The sequence below is a fragment of the Phyllobates terribilis genome, unplaced genomic scaffold, assembly GCF_046119375.1.
Source record: "Phyllobates terribilis strain yellow unplaced genomic scaffold, ASM4611937v1 Scaffold_2__4_contigs__length_985480577, whole genome shotgun sequence".
Classification (NCBI taxonomy): Eukaryota; Metazoa; Chordata; class Amphibia; order Anura; family Dendrobatidae; genus Phyllobates; species Phyllobates terribilis.
In genome coordinates this window covers 9,321,789-9,343,877 of record NW_027362762.1, presented here as the reverse complement: position 1 = coordinate 9,343,877, position 22,089 = coordinate 9,321,789, and the positions used below count along the sequence as shown (strand labels likewise).

General features: G+C 49.1%; 1 protein-coding gene across 4 annotated transcripts in view; it reads left to right on the top strand.

Moving 5' to 3' along the window:
- Nucleotides 1-22,089, top strand: part of PDE2A (phosphodiesterase 2A) — a 758,587-nt gene that overhangs the window by 584,396 nt on the left and 152,102 nt on the right. For all 4 annotated transcript variants that reach the window (XM_073661082.1, XM_073661081.1, XM_073661080.1 and 1 more), the window contains one exon: nt 18,130-18,204. In XM_073661082.1, coding sequence (XP_073517183.1) covers nt 18,130-18,204 — 75 coding nt within the window. The remainder of the gene's footprint in view (nt 1-18,129; nt 18,205-22,089) is intronic.

Here is a 22,089-nt window from a genome sequence, read left to right as displayed (position 1 = left end):
TGATCCCTGGCAGCCGCTCCGACCCCTCTACTCCGTCCTTTATATGGTGCCCTGATCCCTGGCAGCCACTCCGACCCCTCTATCCCATCCTTTATACGGTGCCCTGATCCCTGGCAGCAGCGCTGACCCCTCTATTCTGTCCTTTATACGGTGCCCTGATCCCTGGCAGCCACGCCGACCCCTCTATCTCGTCCTTTATATGGTGCCCTGATCCCTGGCAACCGCGCCGACCCCTCTACCCCGTCCTTTATATGGTGCCCTGATCCCTGGCAGCCATGCCGACCCCTCTACCCCGTCCTTTATACGGTGCCCTGATCCCTGGCAGCCGCGCCGACCCCTCTACCCCGTCCTTTATATGGTGCACTGATCCCTGGCAGCCATGCCGACCCCTCTACCCCGTCCTTTATACGGTGCCCTGATCTCTGGCAGCAGCGCTGACCCCTCTGTTTCATCCTTTATACGGTGCCCTGATCCCTGGCAGCCACGCCGACCCCTCTACCCCGTCCTTCATATGGTGCCCTGATCCCTGGCAGCCACGCCAACCCCTCTACCCCGTCCTTTATATGGTGCCCTGATCCCTGGCAGCCGCGCCGACCCCTCTGCCCCATCCTTTATATGGTACCCTGATCCCTGGAAGCCGTGCCGACCCCTCTACCCTGTCCTTTATATGGTGCCCTGATCCCTGGCAGCCGTGCCGACCCCTCTACCCTGTCCTTTATATGGTGCCCTGATCCCTGGCAGCTGCGCCAACCCCTCAACCCCGTCCTTTATATGGTGCCCTGATCCCTGGCAGCCGCACCGACCCCTCTACCCCGTCCTTTATACGGTGCCCTGATCCCTGGCAGCCGCTCCGACTCCTCTACCCCGTCCTTTATATGGTGCACTCACACCTGGCAGCTGCGCCGACCCCTCTACCCCCTCCTTTATACGGTGCCCTGATCCCTGGCAGCCGCTCCGACCCCTCTACCCTGTCCTTTATATGGTGCACTCACCCCTGGCAGCCGCGCCGACCCCTCTACCCTATCCTTTATACAGTGCCCTGATTCCTGGCAGCCGCTCCGACCCCTCTACCCCGTCCTTTATATGGTGCACTCACCCCTGGCAGCCGCACCGACCCCTCTACCCCGTCCTTTATACTGTGCCCTGATCCCTGGCAGCCGCTCCGACCCCTCTACCCCATCCTTTATACTGTGCCCTGATCCCTCGCAGCCGCTCCGACCCCTCTACCCCGTCCTTTATACGGTGCCCTGATCCCTCGCAGCCGCTCCGACTCCTCTACCCCGTCCTTTATACGGTGACCTGATCCCTGGCAGCTGCGCCGACCCCTCTACCCCATCCTTTATACGGTGCCCTGATCCCTGGCAGCCGTGCCGACCCCTCTACCCCATCCTTTATATGGTGCCCTGATCCCTGGCAGCCGCACCGACCCCTCTACCCCATCCTTTATACTGTGCCCTGATCCCTGGCAGCCGCTCCGACCCCTCTACCCCGTCCTTTATACGGTGCCCTGATCCCTGGCAGCCGTGCCGACCCCTCTACCCCATCCTTTATACTGTGCCCTGATCCCTGGCAGCCGCTCCGACCCCTCTACCCCATCCTTTATACTGTGCCCTGATCCCTGGCAGCCGCTCCGACCCCTCTACCCCGTCCTTTATACGGTGCCCTGATCCCTGGCAGCCGTGCCGACCCCTCTACCCCGTCCTTTATACGGTGCCCTGATCCCTGGCAGCCGCTCCGACCCCTCTACTCCGTCCTTTATATGGTGCCCTGATCCCTGGCAGCCGCTCCGACCCCTCTATCCCGTCCTTTATACGGTGCCCTGATCCCTGGCAGCAGCGCTGACCCCTCTATTCTGTCCTTTATACGGTGCCCTGATCCCTGGCAGCCACGCCGACCCCTCTACCTCGTCCTTTATATGGTGCCCTGATCCCTGGCAGCCATGCCGACCCCTCTACCCCGTCCTTTATACGGTGCCCTGATCTCTGGCAGCAGCGCTGACCCCTCTGTTTCATCCTTTATACGGTGCCCTGATCCCTGGCAGCCACGCCGACCCCTCTACCCCGTCCTTCATATGGTGCCCTGATCCCTGGCAGCCACGCCAACCCCTCTACCCCGTCCTTTATATGGTGCCCTGATCCCTGGCAGCCGCGCCGACCCCTCTGCCCCATCCTTTATATGGTACCCTGATCCCTGGAAGCCGTGCCGACCCCTCTACCCTGTCCTTTATATGGTGCCCTGATCCCTGGCAGCCGTGCCGACCCCTCTACCCTGTCCTTTATATGGTGCCCTGATCCCTGGCAGCTGCGCCAACCCCTCAACCCCGTCCTTTATATGGTGCCCTGATCCCTGGCAGCCGCACCGACCCCTCTACCCCGTCCTTTATACGGTGCCCTGATCCCTGGCAGCCGCTCCGACTCCTCTACCCCGTCCTTTATATGGTGCACTCACACCTGGCAGCTGCGCCGACCCCTCTACCCCCTCCTTTATACGGTGCCCTGATCCCTGGCAGCCGCTCCGACCCCTCTACCCTGTCCTTTATATGGTGCACTCACCCCTGGCAGCCGCGCCGACCCCTCTACCCTATCCTTTATACAGTGCCCTGATCCCTGGCAGCCGCTCCGACCCCTCTACCCCCTCCTTTATACGGTGCCCTGATCCCTGGCAGCCGCTCCGACCCCTCTACCCTGTCCTTTATATGGTGCACTCACCCCTGGCAGCCGCGCCGACCCCTCTACCCCATCCTTTATACTGTGCCCTGATCCCTGGCTGCCGCTCCGACCCCTCTACCCCGTCCTTTATACGGTGCCCTGATCCCTGGCAGCCGCGCTGACCCCTCTACCCCGTCCTTTATATGGTGCCCTGATCCCTGGCAGCTGCGCCGTCCTCCGAGCTGCTAATGGCTGAGTCTCCGTAAGTGGAAGAAGTGAATTAGTGATGAGATGATCCTCATTCACTGCTGGGCGCAGCTCACGGGGTTAAACATGTCGAACAGTGACCCCCAAAAGTCGCACGTAAAAGTGTTAATTGCACTGAAGCAATTACCGAGTAATAAGATATAATTCTCTTATCGAGTTAGTGGAAACAGTCAGCGAGCTGCGTGTGCTGGAGAGGGTCAGATACTGATACGTAGAAGCTGCCCCTGAGGAAGGAGCCATCACTCGCTGTCACAGGCGCGGTCTGCTCTTACGCACAAGAACAAAAAAGTTCTGCAACTTTTTAAAAAGATTCCTCCTCGTTCTCTGCACGATCTCGGCTGCTTGCAGCGAATTGAGACATCCTTTTAAATTAGTTATTTCCAGGGGGTTGTTTCATTAGGTCCATTTATAGCAAATCAATGGGATAGAAAATAAGTGTCCAGCGTCTGCAATCCATTCTCCGAGAGCAAGAGCGCTGCTTACTGTCAGCCAATGGACAAAACATCCTACTTTTATTATTGTTATTTAAAGGGATTGTCCTGTTTGAGATTTCTAAAGCTTAACGATGGAATATATCATAAGTGGACAGCAGATATGGGTCCATTCACCGAGAATATGTTCTCTGCTTTCAGTGAATTTATAGATTTTTTTTAATAATAATGATAATTATAATTTAAAAATGTTTTAATTCACTGAAACCAAGCAGAGATCATATTCTCAGTGAATGGACCCATATCTGCTGTAGTGTCCACTTATGATATATCCTATCGATATGCTTTGGAATTCTCAAACAGGAATAGTAATGATAATATAATTATTATTATTTTATTGTTATTATTTTTATTTTTTTATTATTCATTAATAAAAATAATAATAAAAGAATAATAATGACTTATTATTATTATTATTCTTATATTCTTATTATTTTTAACTATATATTATTATCAGTATTATTGTTTTTATTATTATTGTTATTATTTTTTAGAATTGTTATTATTATTTTATTTCGATTTATTTATTATTAATAATATTTTATTATTATCTTTATTTTATTGTTATTCTTTTTTTTATTAATATAAATAATAATACTAAAATATAATAATAATAATGATAATAATAATGTCGTATTATTATTATTGTTATTTGATTTATTTTTTTACTATATTATTATTATTAGTAGTATTATTTTTATTACTATTAGTACTATTTTTATTATTATTATTTTTATTACTATTAGTACTATTTTTATTATTATTATTTTTATTACTATTAGTACTATTTTTATTATTATTATTTTTATTACTATTAGTACTATTTTTATTATTTTTATTATTATTTTTATTATTATTAGTAGTAGTAATAGTAGTAGTAGTAGTAGTAGTATGATTTAAAGGGGGTGTGCCATGTGGAACATTTTTAGACATGAGCTCCACCATTCTTGAGAATAGGGCCCCAATATCACCACTCCTATAGAATCTGATGGCGATGGGGCCCCGTACACAAGTACGTTGACCGCGTCCTGCCCACACAGCTGAGGCTTTGTTGCAATGTATCCAGGGATACATGTATCCATTGTATCCAGTGATACAATGTATCCAATGTATCCCGGATCCAGGGGGATGGCGCCCTCTGATGGCGGGCGCCTGTGCTGATAAATCAGCCGTCTGTGCTGATACAGATTTCTACGCTTTTTTTTTCACTATATTTATTTTCACAAGGAAAGGATTCTCTCTCTTTCTGGAGTTCAGCGCGATGTTCTCCGGCAAAAACCATTTACATTACCTTAAAAAGAAAGAGGACGCATCCGAGAGAGGACAAAGCCGCACGAGACGCCATTATTTTTACCGTATTGTAAAAAAGGACAATAGAAACTAAAAAAAAAATCCAGATCTGGTTCAAGTCGGATCAGGACGACGGCAATTACAAGGGATTGGAGCGTCACTAAATGAAATTGAAAACCTGTTTTATCTATAGTAAAAATAGCCGAAGTGTACGGAGCCGCGGAGCAGAGACAGCCATTGTACGGAGCGAGCGCGGCACAGCATTAATCTCGCTATAATGGTGTCAGGATATTTATAATCTGCGCTCAGCTTGTGGCAGAACATCACAGCGCACCCAACCCTTAACTGCTTCACTGCCGACAAGGAAGAAAAGCCTGCAACACATAACATCACCCATAGGGGCAGTATTATAATACACTGCTCAAAAACAATAAAGGGAACAGTGAAATACCCATCCTAGATCTGAATGAATGACATATTCTCATTGAATACTTTGTTCTGTATAAAGTTGAGGGCTGTGCGGCCCCCTAAAGAAATGCCACCCCACACCATTACTGATCCACTGCCAAACCGGTCATGCTGAAGGATGTTGCAGGCAGCAGATCGCTCTCCACGGCGTCTCCAGACTCTGTCACGTCTGTCACATGTGCTCGGTGTGAACCTGCTTTCATCTGTGAAGAGCACAGGGCGCCAGTGGCGACTTTGCCAATCCTGCTGTTCTGTGGCATTTCTTTGGGGGGCCGCACAGCCCTCCATGTGCTCGCCAGAGGTAGCCTGACTGCCATTAGGTACCGAGATGAGATCCTCAGACCCCTTGTGAGACCATATGCTGGTGCGGTTGGCCCTGGGTTCCTCCTAATGCAGGACAATGCCAGACCTCATGTGGCTGGAGTGTGTCAGCAGTTCCTGCAAGATGAAGGCATTGAAGCTATGGACTGGCCGCCCGTTCCCCAGACCTGAATCCGATTGAGCACATCTGGGACATCATGTCTCGCTCCATCCACCAACCACAGACTGTCCAGGAGTTGGCGGATGCTTTAGTCCAGGTCTGGGAGGAGATCCAACAGGAGACCATCCGCAACCTCATCAGGAGCATGCCCAGGTGTTGTAGGGAGGTCATACAGGAACGTGGAGGCCACACACAATACTCAGCCTCATCACTAGCATGCCCAGGCGTTGTAGGGAGGTCATACAGGCACGTGGAGGCCACACACAATACTGAGCCTCATCACTAGCATGCCCAGGCGTTGTAGGGAGGTCATACAGGCACGTGGAGGCCACACACAATACTCAGCCTCATCAGGAGCATGCCCAGGCGTTGTAGGGAGGTCATACAGGCACGTGGAGGCCACATACACAATACTCAGCCTCATCAGGAGCATGCCCAGGCGTTGTAGGGAGGTCATACAGGCACGTGGAGGCCGCACACAATACTCAGCCTCATCAGGAGCATGCCCAGGCGTTGTAGGGAGGTCATACAGGCACGTGGAGGCCACACACAATGCTCAGCCTCATCAGGAGCATGCCCAGGCGTTGTAGGGAGGTCATACAGGCACGTGGAGGCCACACACAATACTCAGCCTCATCAGGAGCATGCCCAGGCGTTGTAGGGAGGTCATACAGGCACGTGGAGGCCACACACAATACTCAGCCTCATCAGGAGCATGCCCAGGCATTGTAGGAAGGTCATACAGGCACGTGGAGGCCACACACAATACTGAGCCTCATCACTAGCATGCCCAGGCGTTGTAGGGAGGTCATACAGGCACGTGGAGGCCACACACAATACTCAGCCTCATCAGGAGCATGCCCAGGCGTTGTAGGGAGATCATACAGGCACGTGGAGGCCACACACAATACTCAGCCACATCAGGAGCATGCCCAGGCGTTGTAGGGAGGTCATACAGGCACGTGGAGGCCACACACAATACTCAGCCTCATCAGGAGCATGCCCAGGCGTTGTAGGGAGGTCATACAGACACGTGGAGGCCACAAACAATACTCAGCCTCATCAGGAGCATGCCCAGGCTTTGTAGGGAGGTCATACAGGTACCTGGAGGCCACACACAATACTCAGCCTCATCAGGAGCATGCCCAGGCGTTGTAGGGAGGTCATACAGGCACGTGGAGGCCACACACAATACTCGGCCTCATCAGGAGCATGCCCAGACGTTGTAGGGAGGTCATACAGGCACGTGGAGGCCACACACAATACTCAGCCTCATCAGGAGCATGCCCAGGCGTTGTAGGGAGGTCATACAGGCACGTGGAGGCCACACACAATACTCAGCCTCATCAGGAGCATGCCAAGGCGTTGTAGGGAGGTCATACAGGCACGTGGAGGCCACACACAATACTCAGCCTCATCAGGAGCATGCCCAGGCGTTGTAGGGAGGTCATACAGGCACGTGGAGGCCACACACAATACTGAGCCTCATCAGGAGCATGCCCAGGTGTTGTAGGGAGGTCATACAGGCACGTGGAGGCCACACACAATACTGAGCCTCATCAGGAGCATGCCCAGGTGTTGTAGGGAGGTCATACAGGCACGTGGAGGCCACACACAATACTCAGCCTCATCAGGAGCATGCCCAGGTGTTGTAGGGAGGTCATACAGGCACGTGGAGGCCACACACAATACTCAGCCTCATCAGGAGCATGCCCAGGCGTTGTAGGGAGGTCATACAGGCACGTGGAGGCCACACACAATACTCAGCCTCATCAGGAGCATGCCCAGGCGTTGTAGGGAAGTCATACCGGCACGTGGAGGCCACACACAATACTCAGCCTCATCAGGAGCATGCCCCGGCGTTGTAGGAAGGTCATACAGGCACGTGGAGGCCACACACAATACTCAGCCTCATCAGGAGCATGCCCAGGCGTTGTAGGGAGGTCATACAGGCACGTGGAGGCCACACACAATACTCAGCCTCATCAGGAGCATGCCCAGGCGTTGTAGGGAGGTCATACAGGCACGTGGAGGCCACACACAATACTCAGCCTCATCAGGAGCATGCCCAGGCGTTGTAGGGAGGTCATACAGGCACGTGGAGGCCACACACAATACTCAGCCTCATCAGGAGCATGCCCAGGCGTTGTAGGAAGGTCATACAGGCACGTGGAGGCCATACACAATACTCAGCCTCATCAAGAGCATGCCCAGGCGTTGTAGGGAGGTCATACAGACACGTGGAGGCCACACACAATACTCAGCCTCATCAGGAGCATGCCCAGGCGTTGTAGGGAGGTCATACAGGCACGTGAAGGCCATACACAATACTCAGCCTCATCAGGAGCATGCCCAGGCATTGTAGGGAGATCATACAGGCACGTGGAGGCCACACACAATACTCAGCCTCATCAGGAGCATGCCCAAGTGTTGTAGGGAGGTCATACAGGCACGTGGGGGCCACACACAATACTCAGCCTCATCAGGAGCATGCCCAAGTGTTGTAGGGAGGTCATACAGGCACGTGGAGGCCACACACAATACTGAGCCTCATCAGGAGCATGCCCAGGTTTGGCAGTGGGTCAGTAATTGCGTGGGGTGGCATTTCTTTGGAGGGCCGCACAGCCCTCCATGTGCTTGCCAGAGGTAGCCTGACTGTCATTAGGTACCGAGATGAGATCCTCAGACCCCTTGTGAGACCATATGCTGGTGCGGTTGGCCCTGGGTTCCTCCTAATGCAGGACAATGCCAGACCTCATGTGGCTGGAGTGTGTCAGCAGATCCTGCAAGATGAAGGCATTGAAGCTATGGACTGGCCGCCCGTTCCCCAGACCTGAATCCGATTGAGCACATCTGGGACATCATGTCTCGCTCCATCCACCAACCACAGACTGTCCAGGAGTTGGCGGATGCTTTAGTCCAGGTCTGGGAGGAGATCCAACAGGAGACCATCCGCAACCTCATCAGGAGCATGCCCAGGTGTTGTAGGGAGGTCATACAGGAACGTGGAGGCCACACACAATACTCAGCCTCATCAGGAGCATGCCCAGGCATTGTAGGAAGGTCATACAGGCACGTGGAGGCCACACACAATACTGAGCCTCATCACTAGCATGCCCAGGCGTTGTAGGGAGGTCATACAGGCACGTGGAGGCCACACACAATACTCAGCCACATCAGGAGCATGCCCAGGCGTTGTAGGGAAGTCATACAGGCACGTGGAGGCCACACACAATACTGAGCCTCATCAGGAGCATGCCCAGGCGTTGTAGGGAGGTCATACAGACACGTGGAGGCCACACACAATACTCAGCCTCATCAGGAGCATGCCCAGGCGTTGTAGGGAGGTCATACAGGCACGTGAAGGTCATACACAATACTCAGCCTCATCAGGAGCATGCCCAGGCGTTGTAGGGAGGTCATACAGGCACGTGGAGGCCACACACAATACTCAGCCTCATCAGGAGCATGCCAAGGCATTGTAGGGAGGTAATACAGGCATGTGGAGGCCACACACAATACTGAGCCTCATCAGGAGCATGCCCAGGCGTTGTAGGGAGGTCATACAGGCACGTGGAGGCCACACACAATACTGAGCCTCATCAGGAGCATGCCCAGGCGTTGTAGGGAGGTCATACAGGTACCTGGAGGCCACACACAATACTCAGCCTCATCAGGAGCATGCCCAGGCATTGTAGGGAGGTCATACAGGCACGTGGAGGCCACACACAATACTCAGCCTCATCAGGAGCATGCCCAGGCGTTGTAGGGAGGTCATACAGGCACGTGGAGGCCACACACAATACTCAGCCTCATCAGGAGCATGCCCAGGCGTTGTAGGGAGGTCATACAGGCACGTGGAGGCCACACACAATACTCGGCCTCATCAGGAGCATGCCCAGGCGTTGTAGGGAGGTCATACAGGCACGTGGAGGCCACACACAATACTCAGCCTCATCAGGAGCATGCCCAGGCGTTGTAGGGAGGTCATACAGGCACGTGGAGGCCACACACAATACTCAGCCTCATCAGGAGCATGCCAAGGCGTTGTAGGGAGGTCATACAGGCACGTGGAGGCCACACACAATACTCAGCCTCATCAGGAGCATGCCCAGGCGTTGTAGGGAGGTCATACAGGCACGTGGAGGCCACACACAATACTGAGCCTCATCAGGAGCATGCCCAGGCGTTGTAGGGAGGTCATACAGGCACGTGGAGGCCACACACAATACTGAGCCTCATCAGGAGCATGCCCAGGTGTTGTAGGGAGGTCATACAGGCACGTGGAGGCCACACACAATACTCAGCCTCATCAGGAGCATGCCCAGGTGTTGTAGGGAGGTCATACAGGCACGTGGAGGCCACACACAATACTCAGCCTCATCAGGAGCATGCCCAGGCGTTGTAGGGAGGTCATACAGGCACGTGGAGGCCACACACAATACTCAGCCTCATCAGGAGCATGCCCAGGCGTTGTAGGGAGGTCATACAGGCACGTGGAGGCCACACACAATACTCAGCCTCATCAGGAGCATGTCCAGGCGTTGTAGGGAGGTCATACAGGCACGTGGAGGTCACACACAATACTCAGACTCATCAGGAGCATGCCCAGGCGTTGTAGGGAGGTCATACAGGCACGTGGAGGCCACAAACAATACTGAGACTCATCAGGAGCATGCCCAGGCGTTGTAGGGAGGTCATACAGGCACGTGGAGGCCACACACAATACTCAGCCTCATCAGGAGTATGCCCAGGCATTGTAGGGAGGTCATACTGGCCCGTGGAGGCCACACACAATACTGAGCCTCATCAGGAGCATGCCCAGGCGTTGTAGGGAGGTCATACAGGCACGTGGAGGCCACACACAATACTGAGCCTCATCAGGAGCATGCCCAGGCGTTGTAGGGAGGTCATACAGGCACGTGGAGTCCACACGCAATACTGAGCCTCATCAGGAGCATGCCCAGGCGTTATAGGGAGGTCATACAGGCACGTGGAGGCCACACACAATAATCAGCCTCATCAGGAGCATGTCCAGGCATTGTAGGGAGGTCATACAGGCACGTGGAGGCCACACACAATACTGAGCCTCATCAGGAGCATGCCCAGGTGTTGTAGGGAGGTCATACAGGCACGTGGAGGCCACACACAATACTCAGCCTCATCAGGAGCATGCCCAGGCGTTGTAGGGAGGTCATACAGGCACGTGGAGGCCACACACAATACTCGGCCTCATCAGGAGCATGCCCAGGCGTTGTAGGGAGGTCATACAGGCACGTGGAGGCCACACACAATACTCAGCCTCATCAGGAGCATGCCCAGGCGTTGTAGGGAGGTCATACAGGCACGTGGAGGCCACACACAATACTCAGCCTCATCAGGAGCATGCCAAGGCGTTGTAGGGAGGTCATACAGGCACGTGGAGGCCACACACAATACTCAGCCTCATCAGGAGCATGCCCAGGCGTTGTAGGGAGGTCATACAGGCACGTGGAGGCCACACACAATACTGAGCCTCATCAGGAGCATGCCCAGGCGTTGTAGGGAAGTCATACAGGCACGTGGAGGCCACACACAATACTGAGCCTCATCAGGAGCATGCCCAGGTGTTGTAGGGAGGTCATACAGGCACGTGGAGGCCACACACAATACTCAGCCTCATCAGGAGCATGCCCAGGTGTTGTAGGGAGGTCATACAGGCACGTGGAGGCCACACACAATACTCAGCCTCATCAGGAGCATGCCCAGGCGTTGTAGGGAGGTCATACAGGCACGTGGAGGCCACACACAATACTCAGCCTCATCAGGAGCATGCCCAGGCGTTGTAGGGAGGTCATACAGGCACGTGGAGGCCACACACAATACTCAGCCTCATTGTGACTTGTTTTAAGGACATTACATCACAGTTGGATCAGCCTGTAGTGTTTTTCCACTTTAATTTCGGGGGTGACTCCAAATCCAGGCCTCCATTGGTTAATAAATGTGATTTCCATTGATGATTTTTGTGTGATTTTGTTGTCAGCACATTCAGCTTCTACAGAACAAAGTATTCAATGAGAAGATTTCATTCATTCACATCTAGGAGGGGTTATTTCAGGGGTCCCTTTAGTTTTTTGAGCAGTGTAGTTATATCTTTCTATATAGGGGGCGGTATTGTAATAGTCCTGTCCCTAGTGGTGGCTGCAGACAGGATCTTATCATGTATCTCTGTATACAGGGAGCTCCCCCTAGTGGTGGCTGCAGACAGAATCTTATCATGTATCTCTGTATACAGGGAGCTCCCCCTAGTGGTGGCTGCAGACAGGATCTTATCATGTATCTCTGTATACAGGGAGCTCCCCCTAGCGGTGGCTGCAGACAGAATCTTATCATGTATCTCTGTATACAGGGAGCTCCCCCTAGTGGTGACCGCAGACAGGATCTTATCATGTATCTCTGTATACAGGGAGCTCCCCCTAGTGGTGGCTACAGACAGATTCTTATTCTGTATCTCTGTATACAGGGAGCTCCCCCTAGTGGTGACTGCAGACAGGATCTTATCATGTATCTCTGTATACAGGGAGCTCCCCTTAGTGGTGACTGCAGACAGGATCTTATCATGTATCTCTGTATACAGTAGCTCCTCCTAGTGGTGGCTGCAGACAGAATCTTATCATGTATCTCTGTATACAGTAGCTCCTCCTAGTGGTGGCTGCAGACAGGATCTTATCATGTATCTCTGTATACAGGGAGCTCCCCCTAGTGGTGACTGCAGACAGAATCTTATCATGTATCTCTGTATACAGGGAGCTCCCCCTAGCGGTGTCTGCAGACAGAATCTTATCATGTATCTCTGTATACATGGAGCTCCCCTTAGTGGTGACTGCAGACAGGATCTTATCATGTATCTCTGTATACAGGGAGCTCCACCTAGTGGTGACTGCAGACAGGATCTTATCATGTATCTCTGTATACAGGGAGCTCCCCCTAGTGGTGGCTACAGACAGATTCTTATTCTGTATCTCTGTATACAGGGATCTCCCCCTAGTGGTGGCTGCAGACAGAATCTTATCATGTATCTCTGTATACAGGGAACTCCCCCTAGTGGTGGCTGCAGACAGAATCTTATCATCTATCTCTGTATACAGGGATCTCCCCCTAGTGGTGGCTGCAGACAGGATATTATCATGTATCTCTGTATACAGGGAGCTCCCCCTAGTGGTGGCTACAGACAGATTCTTATTCTGTATCTCTGTATACAGGGTACTCCCCCTAGTGGTGGCTGCAGACAGAATATTATCATGTATCTCTGTATACAAGGAGCTCCCCCTAGTGGTGGCTACAGACAGATTCTTATTCTGTATCTCTGTATACAGGGATCTCCCCCTAGTGGTGGCTGCAGACAGAATCTTATCATGTATCTCTGTATACAGGGAGCTCCCCCCAGTGGAGGTTACAGACAGTTATTTTGTTAGCTCTATTTCTATGCAGTGAATTTCTAACTCTGTAACTGAGAACTATGACTAATATATTCGAAGAACTATAAGAAATCAATCAGAATCCTTTTCAGAACATTTTAGACAAAACACAAAAACTACAGATGTTAGTGCTCCGATTTTGTGCATTTCTATGGTTACTGCCGCATTGTCTCTTCAGTTGCATAGTTACACATCCCATGTCTCCATGGATACTGTGCCCATAAGTTTCCTTCTTGTATTACTTTGTTATCAGCCTCATTCACCTTCAGTCCTTCTCTCCAGAGTTCTGGATCCTGCTCGGTAATGGAGCGAATAATAAGATATTTGCAGCAGATTATTCTATCCTCAGTCCGATCCCTCCATGACCTGAAGACTGAAGACAATAATCTGTTCTCATAGGGTCCTTGTCAGGGTTGTCATGTGAAACTCATGGGCCCTTATAGAAAGTTTGTGACCCTCTCTACACTGGACGAATCTGTACCCTTCTGATCCCAGGATCTGAGCGCAGCTACTCCCTCCGCTCCCCCATAGTCACATCACAATACTTATTAGGGCAGGTGGGAAAAATAACACAGTTGCATCCTCCTAATAGTGAGATCTCGTGTCGACGGAAACCCGTTAAAGTTTTTCTTTTTTTTTATGAGTTCTTCAACTTCCCAATATATTCTGTGCTTCTATTCTTCACTCTTATCTAGAAATCTTCTGGCCATCAGTGGATTGAAGCCTTTGAGTTTCTATCAGAGGTTGAAAATCTGTAGCAAGTCCTAATACTTTTCACTGCTGATGGTTTGTTACATTTGTATCCAGTTTAGCCTATGCTTTGTGAGGTATTCTCAGCAGCAGCATAATTGTTTTCTCCTTTCTTGACACTTTGCAACAATGTATCAGTACAAGTAAGAGGCATCAGCTGTTATGCTCAAAGCACATTATCTAGAGAAGATACAATTGTAACAAAGCTTCAGCCATGAGAAATATCACATTAGGATTGTTTTTTGACCAATGACAATTGGGCGATATGGTGTTTAAATTGTGGGATTTCATTTTAATTCCAATTTTTTTAAGCAACTTTCCATTTAATATTTATGAAGTCCTTCCCCCCAACATTAATCTGCTCATTAGTCCTGCACTAAAACTGAGCCTTTATTAGGAAAATTATGGGATTTCTGAAATTTATTACTAATTGAAATTTCTGAATAATGATAACTTTACATAAAAAAGTAATAATAAGAAAGCGATCCATTGTGCTTTATGGGATCTCGGTACCTATCTAATCCAGTCTTTGTTCCATGGAAGCTCCTATCACAGAATGTTCCGAGCGCGGCGTAGCGGCCACCAGCGCTGTTTTTTTTGCCGAGGACCCACCGCCTGAAAACTGTCAATCACATAAATCACTGAAAAGCCTACACTATTGCGCCCCTCTCTGAACGTCTATTCATTCTTTTCTTCTTTACATAATGCAAAATTAATATCTGGGGATTAAAAAGCTGAACGTTCCCGTGGCGGCTGGATGCATCTATTAGGGCAATTTGCTGCTATTCACCTGAAATTGCTATTGTTACTTTCTAAAGTTTCTCATTTTAATGGACCGACTCCAGGATGTTCTGTTGATCTCCAGAGCGGTGGAAACAGACATCTCAAGTGTTATTTTCTGCCTCCCCGCCATTAAGTCATGAATCGTTTCTTTACGCCGCCAACACACCGAGACTCCATTGTTCTCCTGCAGCTTATGGCTTTCAACCGAACAATAGAGAATCGGACTCATGATTTTTCTTTAAGTTCCTGCAGTGTCATTACCTTAAAAAGCGAAGGCAGCCGCCATCTCCAACATCAACTGCAGTGCAGCAAGCAAGAAAGCAACACAAGGTCATACGTGCGGCAGAAAAGGCTCCATATTATACATGATTACTAACAGGAGATGGGACAGATTGCTTATACTTCATGCTGTACCCTAGTGGAAATTGTAACTACTATAATACTGCCCCTATGTACAAGAATATAACTACTATAATACTGCCCCTATGTACAAGAATATAACTACTATAATACTGCCCCCTATGTACAAGAATATAACTACTATAATACTGCCCCCTATGTACAAGAATATAACTACTATAATACTGCCCCCTATGTACAAGAATATAACTACTATAATACTGGTCACTATATACAAGAATATAACTACTATAATACTGCCTCCTATGTACTAGAATATAACTACTATAATACTGCTCCTATGTACAAGAATATAACTACTATAATACTGCCCCCTATGTACAAGAATATAACTACTATAATACTGCTACCTATGTACAGGAATATAACTACTATAATACTGCTCCTATGTACAAGAATATAACTACTATAATACTGCCCCTGTGTACAAGAATATAACTACTATAATACTGCTACCTATGTACAGGAATATAACTACTATAATACTGCTCCTATGTACAAGAATATAACTACTATAATACTGCCCCTGTGTACAAGAATATAACTACTATAATACTGCCCCCTATGTACAAGAATATAACTACTATAATACTGCTCCCTATGTACAAGAATATAACTACTATAATACTGCCCCCTATGTACAAGAATATAGCTACTATAATACTGCCCCTATGTACAAGAATATAACTACTATAGTACTGCTCCTATATACAAGAATATAACTACTATAATACTGCCCCTATGTACAAGAATATAACTACTATAATACTGCCCCCTATGTACAAGACTATAACTACTATAATACTGCTCCTATGTACAAGAATATAACTACTATAATACTGCCCCCTATGTACAAGAATATAACTACTATAATACTGCTCCTATGTACAAGAATATAACTACTATAATACTGCCCCTGTGTACAAGAATATAACTACTATAATACTGCCCCCTATGTACAAGAATATAACTACTATAATACTGCTCCCTATGTACAAGAATATAACTACTATAATACTGCCCCCTATGTACAAGAATATAGCTACTATAATACTGCCCCTATGTACAAGAATATAACTACTATAGTACTGCTCCTATATACAAGAATATAACTACTATAATACTGCCCCTATGTACAAGAATATAACTACTATAATACTGCCCCCTATGTACAAGACTATAACTACTATAATACTGCTCCTATATACAAGAATATAACTACTATAATACTGCTCCTATATACAAGAATATAACTGCTATAATACTGCCCCTATGTACAAGAATATAACTACTATAATACTGCTCCTATGTACAAGAATATAACTACTATAATGCTGCCCCCTATGTACAAGAATATAACTACTATAATACTGCCCCTATGTACAAGAATATAACTACTATAATGCTGCCCCCTATGTACAAGAATATAACTACTATAATACTGCCCCTATGTACAAGAATATTACTACTATAATACTGCCCCCTATGTACAACAATATAACTACTATAATACTGCCCCCTATGTACAAGAATATAATTACTATAATGCTGCCCCCTATGTACAAGAATATAACTACTATAATGCTGCCCCCTATGTACAATAATATAACTACTATAATACTGCCCCCTATGTACAAGAATATAACTACTATAATACTGTCCCTATGTACAAGAATATAACTACTATAATACTGCCCCTATGTACAAGAATATAACTACTATAATACTGCTCCTATGTACAAGAATATAACTACTATAATACTGCTCCTATGTACAAGAATATAACTACTATAATACTGCTCGGCTGCTATCACAGAGCTTAATAATAGTCGTCTGAGGAAGGTTCTTCTGAATTCACAATGCAAATCATCAAGATCCGCTGCCGGCAGCTCCTGTGTGATCACTGGCCAATGACGTCCCTGATGTGCTGGATGGAGATAAGTCCGGAGACGCTGCAGCTATGGGTTAAGCAATGTTTTGCCATCCTACATTATAATCTCTGGAGTAGGATCAGATTGATGTTCCATCATGATTCCTCTTCATGGTGATGACCACATGGTCTCCAGGTAGTGAATGGAGGCTTTAATGGAGGTTTGTCCTCTTCAGCGATGAGTCCCACGCTTGTATTGGACACAGTGATAGCTGGAGACCACATGGGCCAAGATTTGAAAGAATTCATATCTGCACCCATGGTCAATCTAGTAAGGACCCCCGAGGGTCCGGCTGACTCCTGTATCTCCTGGGCTTAGCCGAGCTCTCCTCTGTCCTCTGCGAGGATCCACTGCTGGACTCTGCTCCTTGTGTTGAATCTCCTGGAGAGCAAAAGGATCGACTGGTAGAAATCCAACTGACTAGATCCTTTTTTCCCCGATATCATCTGTCGGGAAGAAGTCGGGAGACAAATGACACGGTTGTCCCGCCTTCATGATGGGGTCAGCCGACTTTATTCTAGACTGGGGTACAATAAATACCGATTTAGTCAACAGATTAATTGAGTTTGTGTTTCCTGATAATTGGATCATAATTCTTAAAGTAATAACAATGCGGGTCCATTACACAATAGACAGCAGTGGCGCCCCATAGGCCTTATTGACTACAATGGGGTCTGTAGGGTTTCTTCTTGTAGGAGTGAACGTCGCCTTTATGTGACTGAGGTAGAATTTCTATCTTTCAGAATTCTTTATTTAGAATCAGAAACTTGTCAATGGCAATTTGCTATTTTTACGTTTTTCTCTATAGACTTTGGACAATGGCCTTGGGTCACGTTGAGCCTCTTTTTTTCCCGTCTCGCTCCTTTTCGATGGGTCTGTTTCCTTTATCTTTAGCTCTTTGTATTCCTCCCAATTCCCTGCGGCTCGGAGTTTTCTTTTCCTTTACATTGTGTGAACCCCAGCTTCTTCCCGCACTGTTAGTGTACAGCGGTGATCAGCGGGGGTGATGTGCTGCTCACCTGCCGATGACCAATTGAATGTCCACCATTGAAATACAGGTACAAGGTTTTTCATCTGAAAAAGTTCAACTTTTCGCACCAACTTACTTGCTTTGACTTTTCAAATCCTTCTTATCTCTTCCAGCTGGAAGAGCAGACACAGTCCCCAAGTTGCTGTCTCCTCCTGGTATCCGAGGACAGTCACCAGCTCTTCTGTCAGGTGAGTGCTCACTGGGGGGCGACATGCCATGTTCAATGGGGGACAGATGACTAATCAGCACCAAAACACTTATACCTAGACCAGATCCCTCCTTCTTCATCCCTTCTTTTACTCAGACCCCTCCTTCTTCATCCCTTCTTTTCCTCACACACCTCCTTCTTCATCCCTTCTTTTCCTCAGACCCCTCCTTCCTCAGCTCTTCAAGTGTGTCAGACCCCTCCTTCTTAATCTCATCTTTTTCTCAGACCCCTCCTTCCTCAGCTCTTATTTTTCTCAGACCCCTCCTTCTCCTTCCCTTCTTTTCCTCAGACCCCTCCTTCCTCTTCTCTTTCATGTGTCAGACCCCTTCTTCATCCCTTCTTTTTCTCAGACCCCTCTTTTTTCATCCCTTCTTTTCCTCAAACACCTCCTTCTTCATCCCTTCTTTTCCTCAGACCCCTCCTTCTTCATCCCTTCTTTCCCTCAGACCCCTCCTTCTTCATCCATTCTTTTTCTTAGACCCCTCCTTCCTCATCTCTTCTTTTTCTCAGACCCATCCTTCCCCATCTCTTTTGTGTCACAGTCAGACCCCTCCTTATGCATCCCTTCTTTTCCTCAGACCCCTCCTTCCTCAGCTCTTCAAGTGTGAAGACCCCTCCTTCTTAATCTCATCTTTTTCTCAGACCCCTCCTTCCTCAGCTCTTATTTTTCTCAGACCCCTCCTTCTCCTTCCCTTCTTTTCCTCAGACCCCTCCTTCCTCTTCTCTTTCATGTGTCAGACCCCTGCTTCATCCCTTCTTTTACTCAGACCCCTCCTTCTTCATCCCTTCTTTTCCTCACACACCTCCTTCTTCATCCCTTCTTTTCCTCAGACCCCTCCTTCTTCATCCATTCTTTTTCTTAGATCCCTCCTTCCTCATCTCTTCTTTTTCTCAGACCCATCCTTCCCCATCTCTTTTGTGTCACAGTCAGACCCCTCCTTATGCATCCCTTCTTTTCCTCAGACCCCTCCTTCCTCAGCTCTTCAAGTGTGAAGACCCCTCCTTCTTAATCTCATCTTTTTCTCAGACCCCTCCTTCCTCAGCTCTTATTTTTCTCAGACCCCTCCTTCTCCTTCCCTTCTTTTCCTCAGACCCCTCCTTCCTCTTCTCTTGCATGTGTCAGACCCCTGCTTCATCCCTTCTTTTACTCAGACCCCTCCTTCTTCATCCCTTCTTTTCCTCACACACCTCCTTCTTCATCCCTTCTTTTCCTCAGACCCCTCCTTCTTCATCCATTCTTTTTCTTAGATCCCTCCTTCCTCATCTCTTCTTTTTCTCAGACCCATCCTTCCCCATCTCTTTTGTGTCACAGTCAGACCCCTCCTTCTTCATCCCTTCTTTTCCTCAGACCCCTCCTTCTTCATCCCTTCCTTTCCTCAGACCCCTCCTTCTTCATCTCTTCTTTTTCTGAGACCCCTTCTTCTTCATCCCTTCATTTCCTCAGATCCCTCCTTCTTAATCTCTTCTTTTCCTCAGATCCCTCTTTCTTCATCCCTTCTTTTCCTCAGACCCCTCCTTCTTCATCCCTTCTTTTCCTCAGACCCCTCCTTCTTCATCCCTTCTTTTCCTCAGACCCCTCCTTCTTAATCTCTTCCGTGTGTCGGACCCCTCCTTCTTCATCTCTTCTTTTTCTCAGACCCCTCCTTCTTCATCCCTTCTTTTCCTCAGACCCCTCCTTCCTCATCTCGTCCATGTATCGGACCCCTCGTTCTTCATCCCTTCTTTTTCTCAGACCCCTCCTTCTTCATCCCATATTTTCCTCAGACCCCTCTTTCTTCATCTCATCTTGTCCATGTGTCGGACCCCTCCTTCTTCATCCCTTCTTTTCCTCAGACCTCTCCTTCTTCATCCTTTCTTTTTCTCAGATCCCTCTTTCTTCATCCCTTCTTTTTCTCAGACCCCTCTTTCTTCATCCCTTCTTTTCCTCAGACCCCTTCTTCCGCATCTCTTCCATGTGTTGGACCCCTCCTTCTTCATCCCTTCTTTTCCTCAGACACCTCCTTCATCATCCCTTCCTTTCCTCAGACCCCTTCTTCTTCATCTCTTCTTTTTCTCAGACTCTTTCTACTTCATCCCTTCTTTTCCTCAGACCCCTCCTTCCTCATCTCATCCATGTGTCGGACCCCTCCTTCTTCATCCCTTCTTTTCTTAGACCCCTCCTTCCTCATCTCGTCCATGTGTCAGACCCCTCCTTCTTCATCTTGTCCATGTGTTGGACCCCTCCTTTCTCATCTTGTCCATGTCTGGGACCCCTCATTCCTCATCTCGTCCATGTGTCGGACCACTCCTTCCTCATCTCGTCCATGTGTCGGACCCCTCCTTCCTCATCTCGTCCATGTGTCGGACCCCTCCTTCCTCATCTCGTCCATGTGTCAGATCCCTCCTTCCTCATCTCGTCCATGTGTTGGACCCCTCCTTCCTCATCTCTTCCATGTGTCGGACCCCTCCTTCCTCATCTCTTCCATGTGTCGGACCCCTCCTTCCTCATCTCTTCCATGTGTCGGACCCCTCCTTTCTCATCTCATCCATGTGTCAGATCCCTCCTTCCTCATCTCGTCCATGTGTTGGACCCCTCCTTCCTCATCTCTTCCATGTGTCGGACCCCTCCTTCCTCATCTCTTCCATGTGTCGGACCCCTCCTTCCTCATCTCGTCCATGTGTCAGATCCCTCCTTCCTCATCTCGTTCATGTGTTGGACCCCTCCTTCCTCATCTCTTCCATGTGTCGGACCCCTCCTTCCTCATCTCTTCCATGTGTCGGACCCCTCCTTCCTCATCTCTTCCATGTGTCGGACCCCTCCTTTCTCATCTCGTCCATGTGTCGGACCCCTCCTTCTTTATCTCGTCCATGTGTCGGACCCCTCCTTCCTCATCTCGTCCATGTGTCGGACCCCTCCTTCCTCATCTCGTCCATGTGTTGGACCCATCCTTCCTCTTCTCGTCCATGTGTAGGACCCCTCCTTCCTCATCTCGTCCATGTGTCAGACCCCTCCTTCCTCATCTCTTCCATGTGTCGGACCCCTCCTTCCTCATCTCTTCCATGTGTCGGACCCCTCCTTCCTCATCTCATCCATGTGTCAGACCCCTCCTTCCTCATCTCGTCCATGTGTCGGACCCCTCCTTCTTTATCTCGTCCATGTGTCGGACCCCTCCTTCCTCATCTCGTCCATGTGTCGGACCCCTCCTTCCTCATCTCGTCCATGTGTTGGACCCATCCTTCCTCATCTCGTCCATGTGTAGGACCCCTCCTTCCTCATCTCGTCCATGTGTCAGACCCCTCCTTCTTCATCTCGTCCAAGTGTTGGACCCCTCCTTCCTCATCTCGTCCGAGTGTCAGACCCCTCCTTCCTCATCTCATCTATGTGTCAGACCCCTCCTTCCTCATCTCGTCCATGTGTCGGACCCCTCCTTCCTCATCTCGTCCATGTGTCGGACCCCTCCTTCCTCATCTCGTCCATGTGTCGGACCCCTCCTTCCTCATCTCGTCCATGTGTCGGACCCCTCCTTCCTCATCTCGTCCATGTGTCGGACCCCTCCTTCCTCATCTCGTCCATATGTCAGACCCCTCCTTCCTCATCTCATCCATGTGTCGGACCCCTCCTTCCTCATCTCGTCCATGTGTTGGACCCCTCCTTCCTCATCTCGTCCATGTGTAGGACCCCTCCTTCCTCATCTCTTCCATGTGTCGGACCCCTCCTTCCTCATCTCGTCCATGTGTCGGACCCCTCCTTCCTCATCTCGTCCATGTGTCGGACCCCTCCTTCCTCATCTCGTCCATGTGTTGGACCCCTCCTTCCTCATCTCGTCTATGTGTCAGACCCCTCCTTCCTCATCTCGTCCATGTGTCAGACCCCTCTTTCCTCATC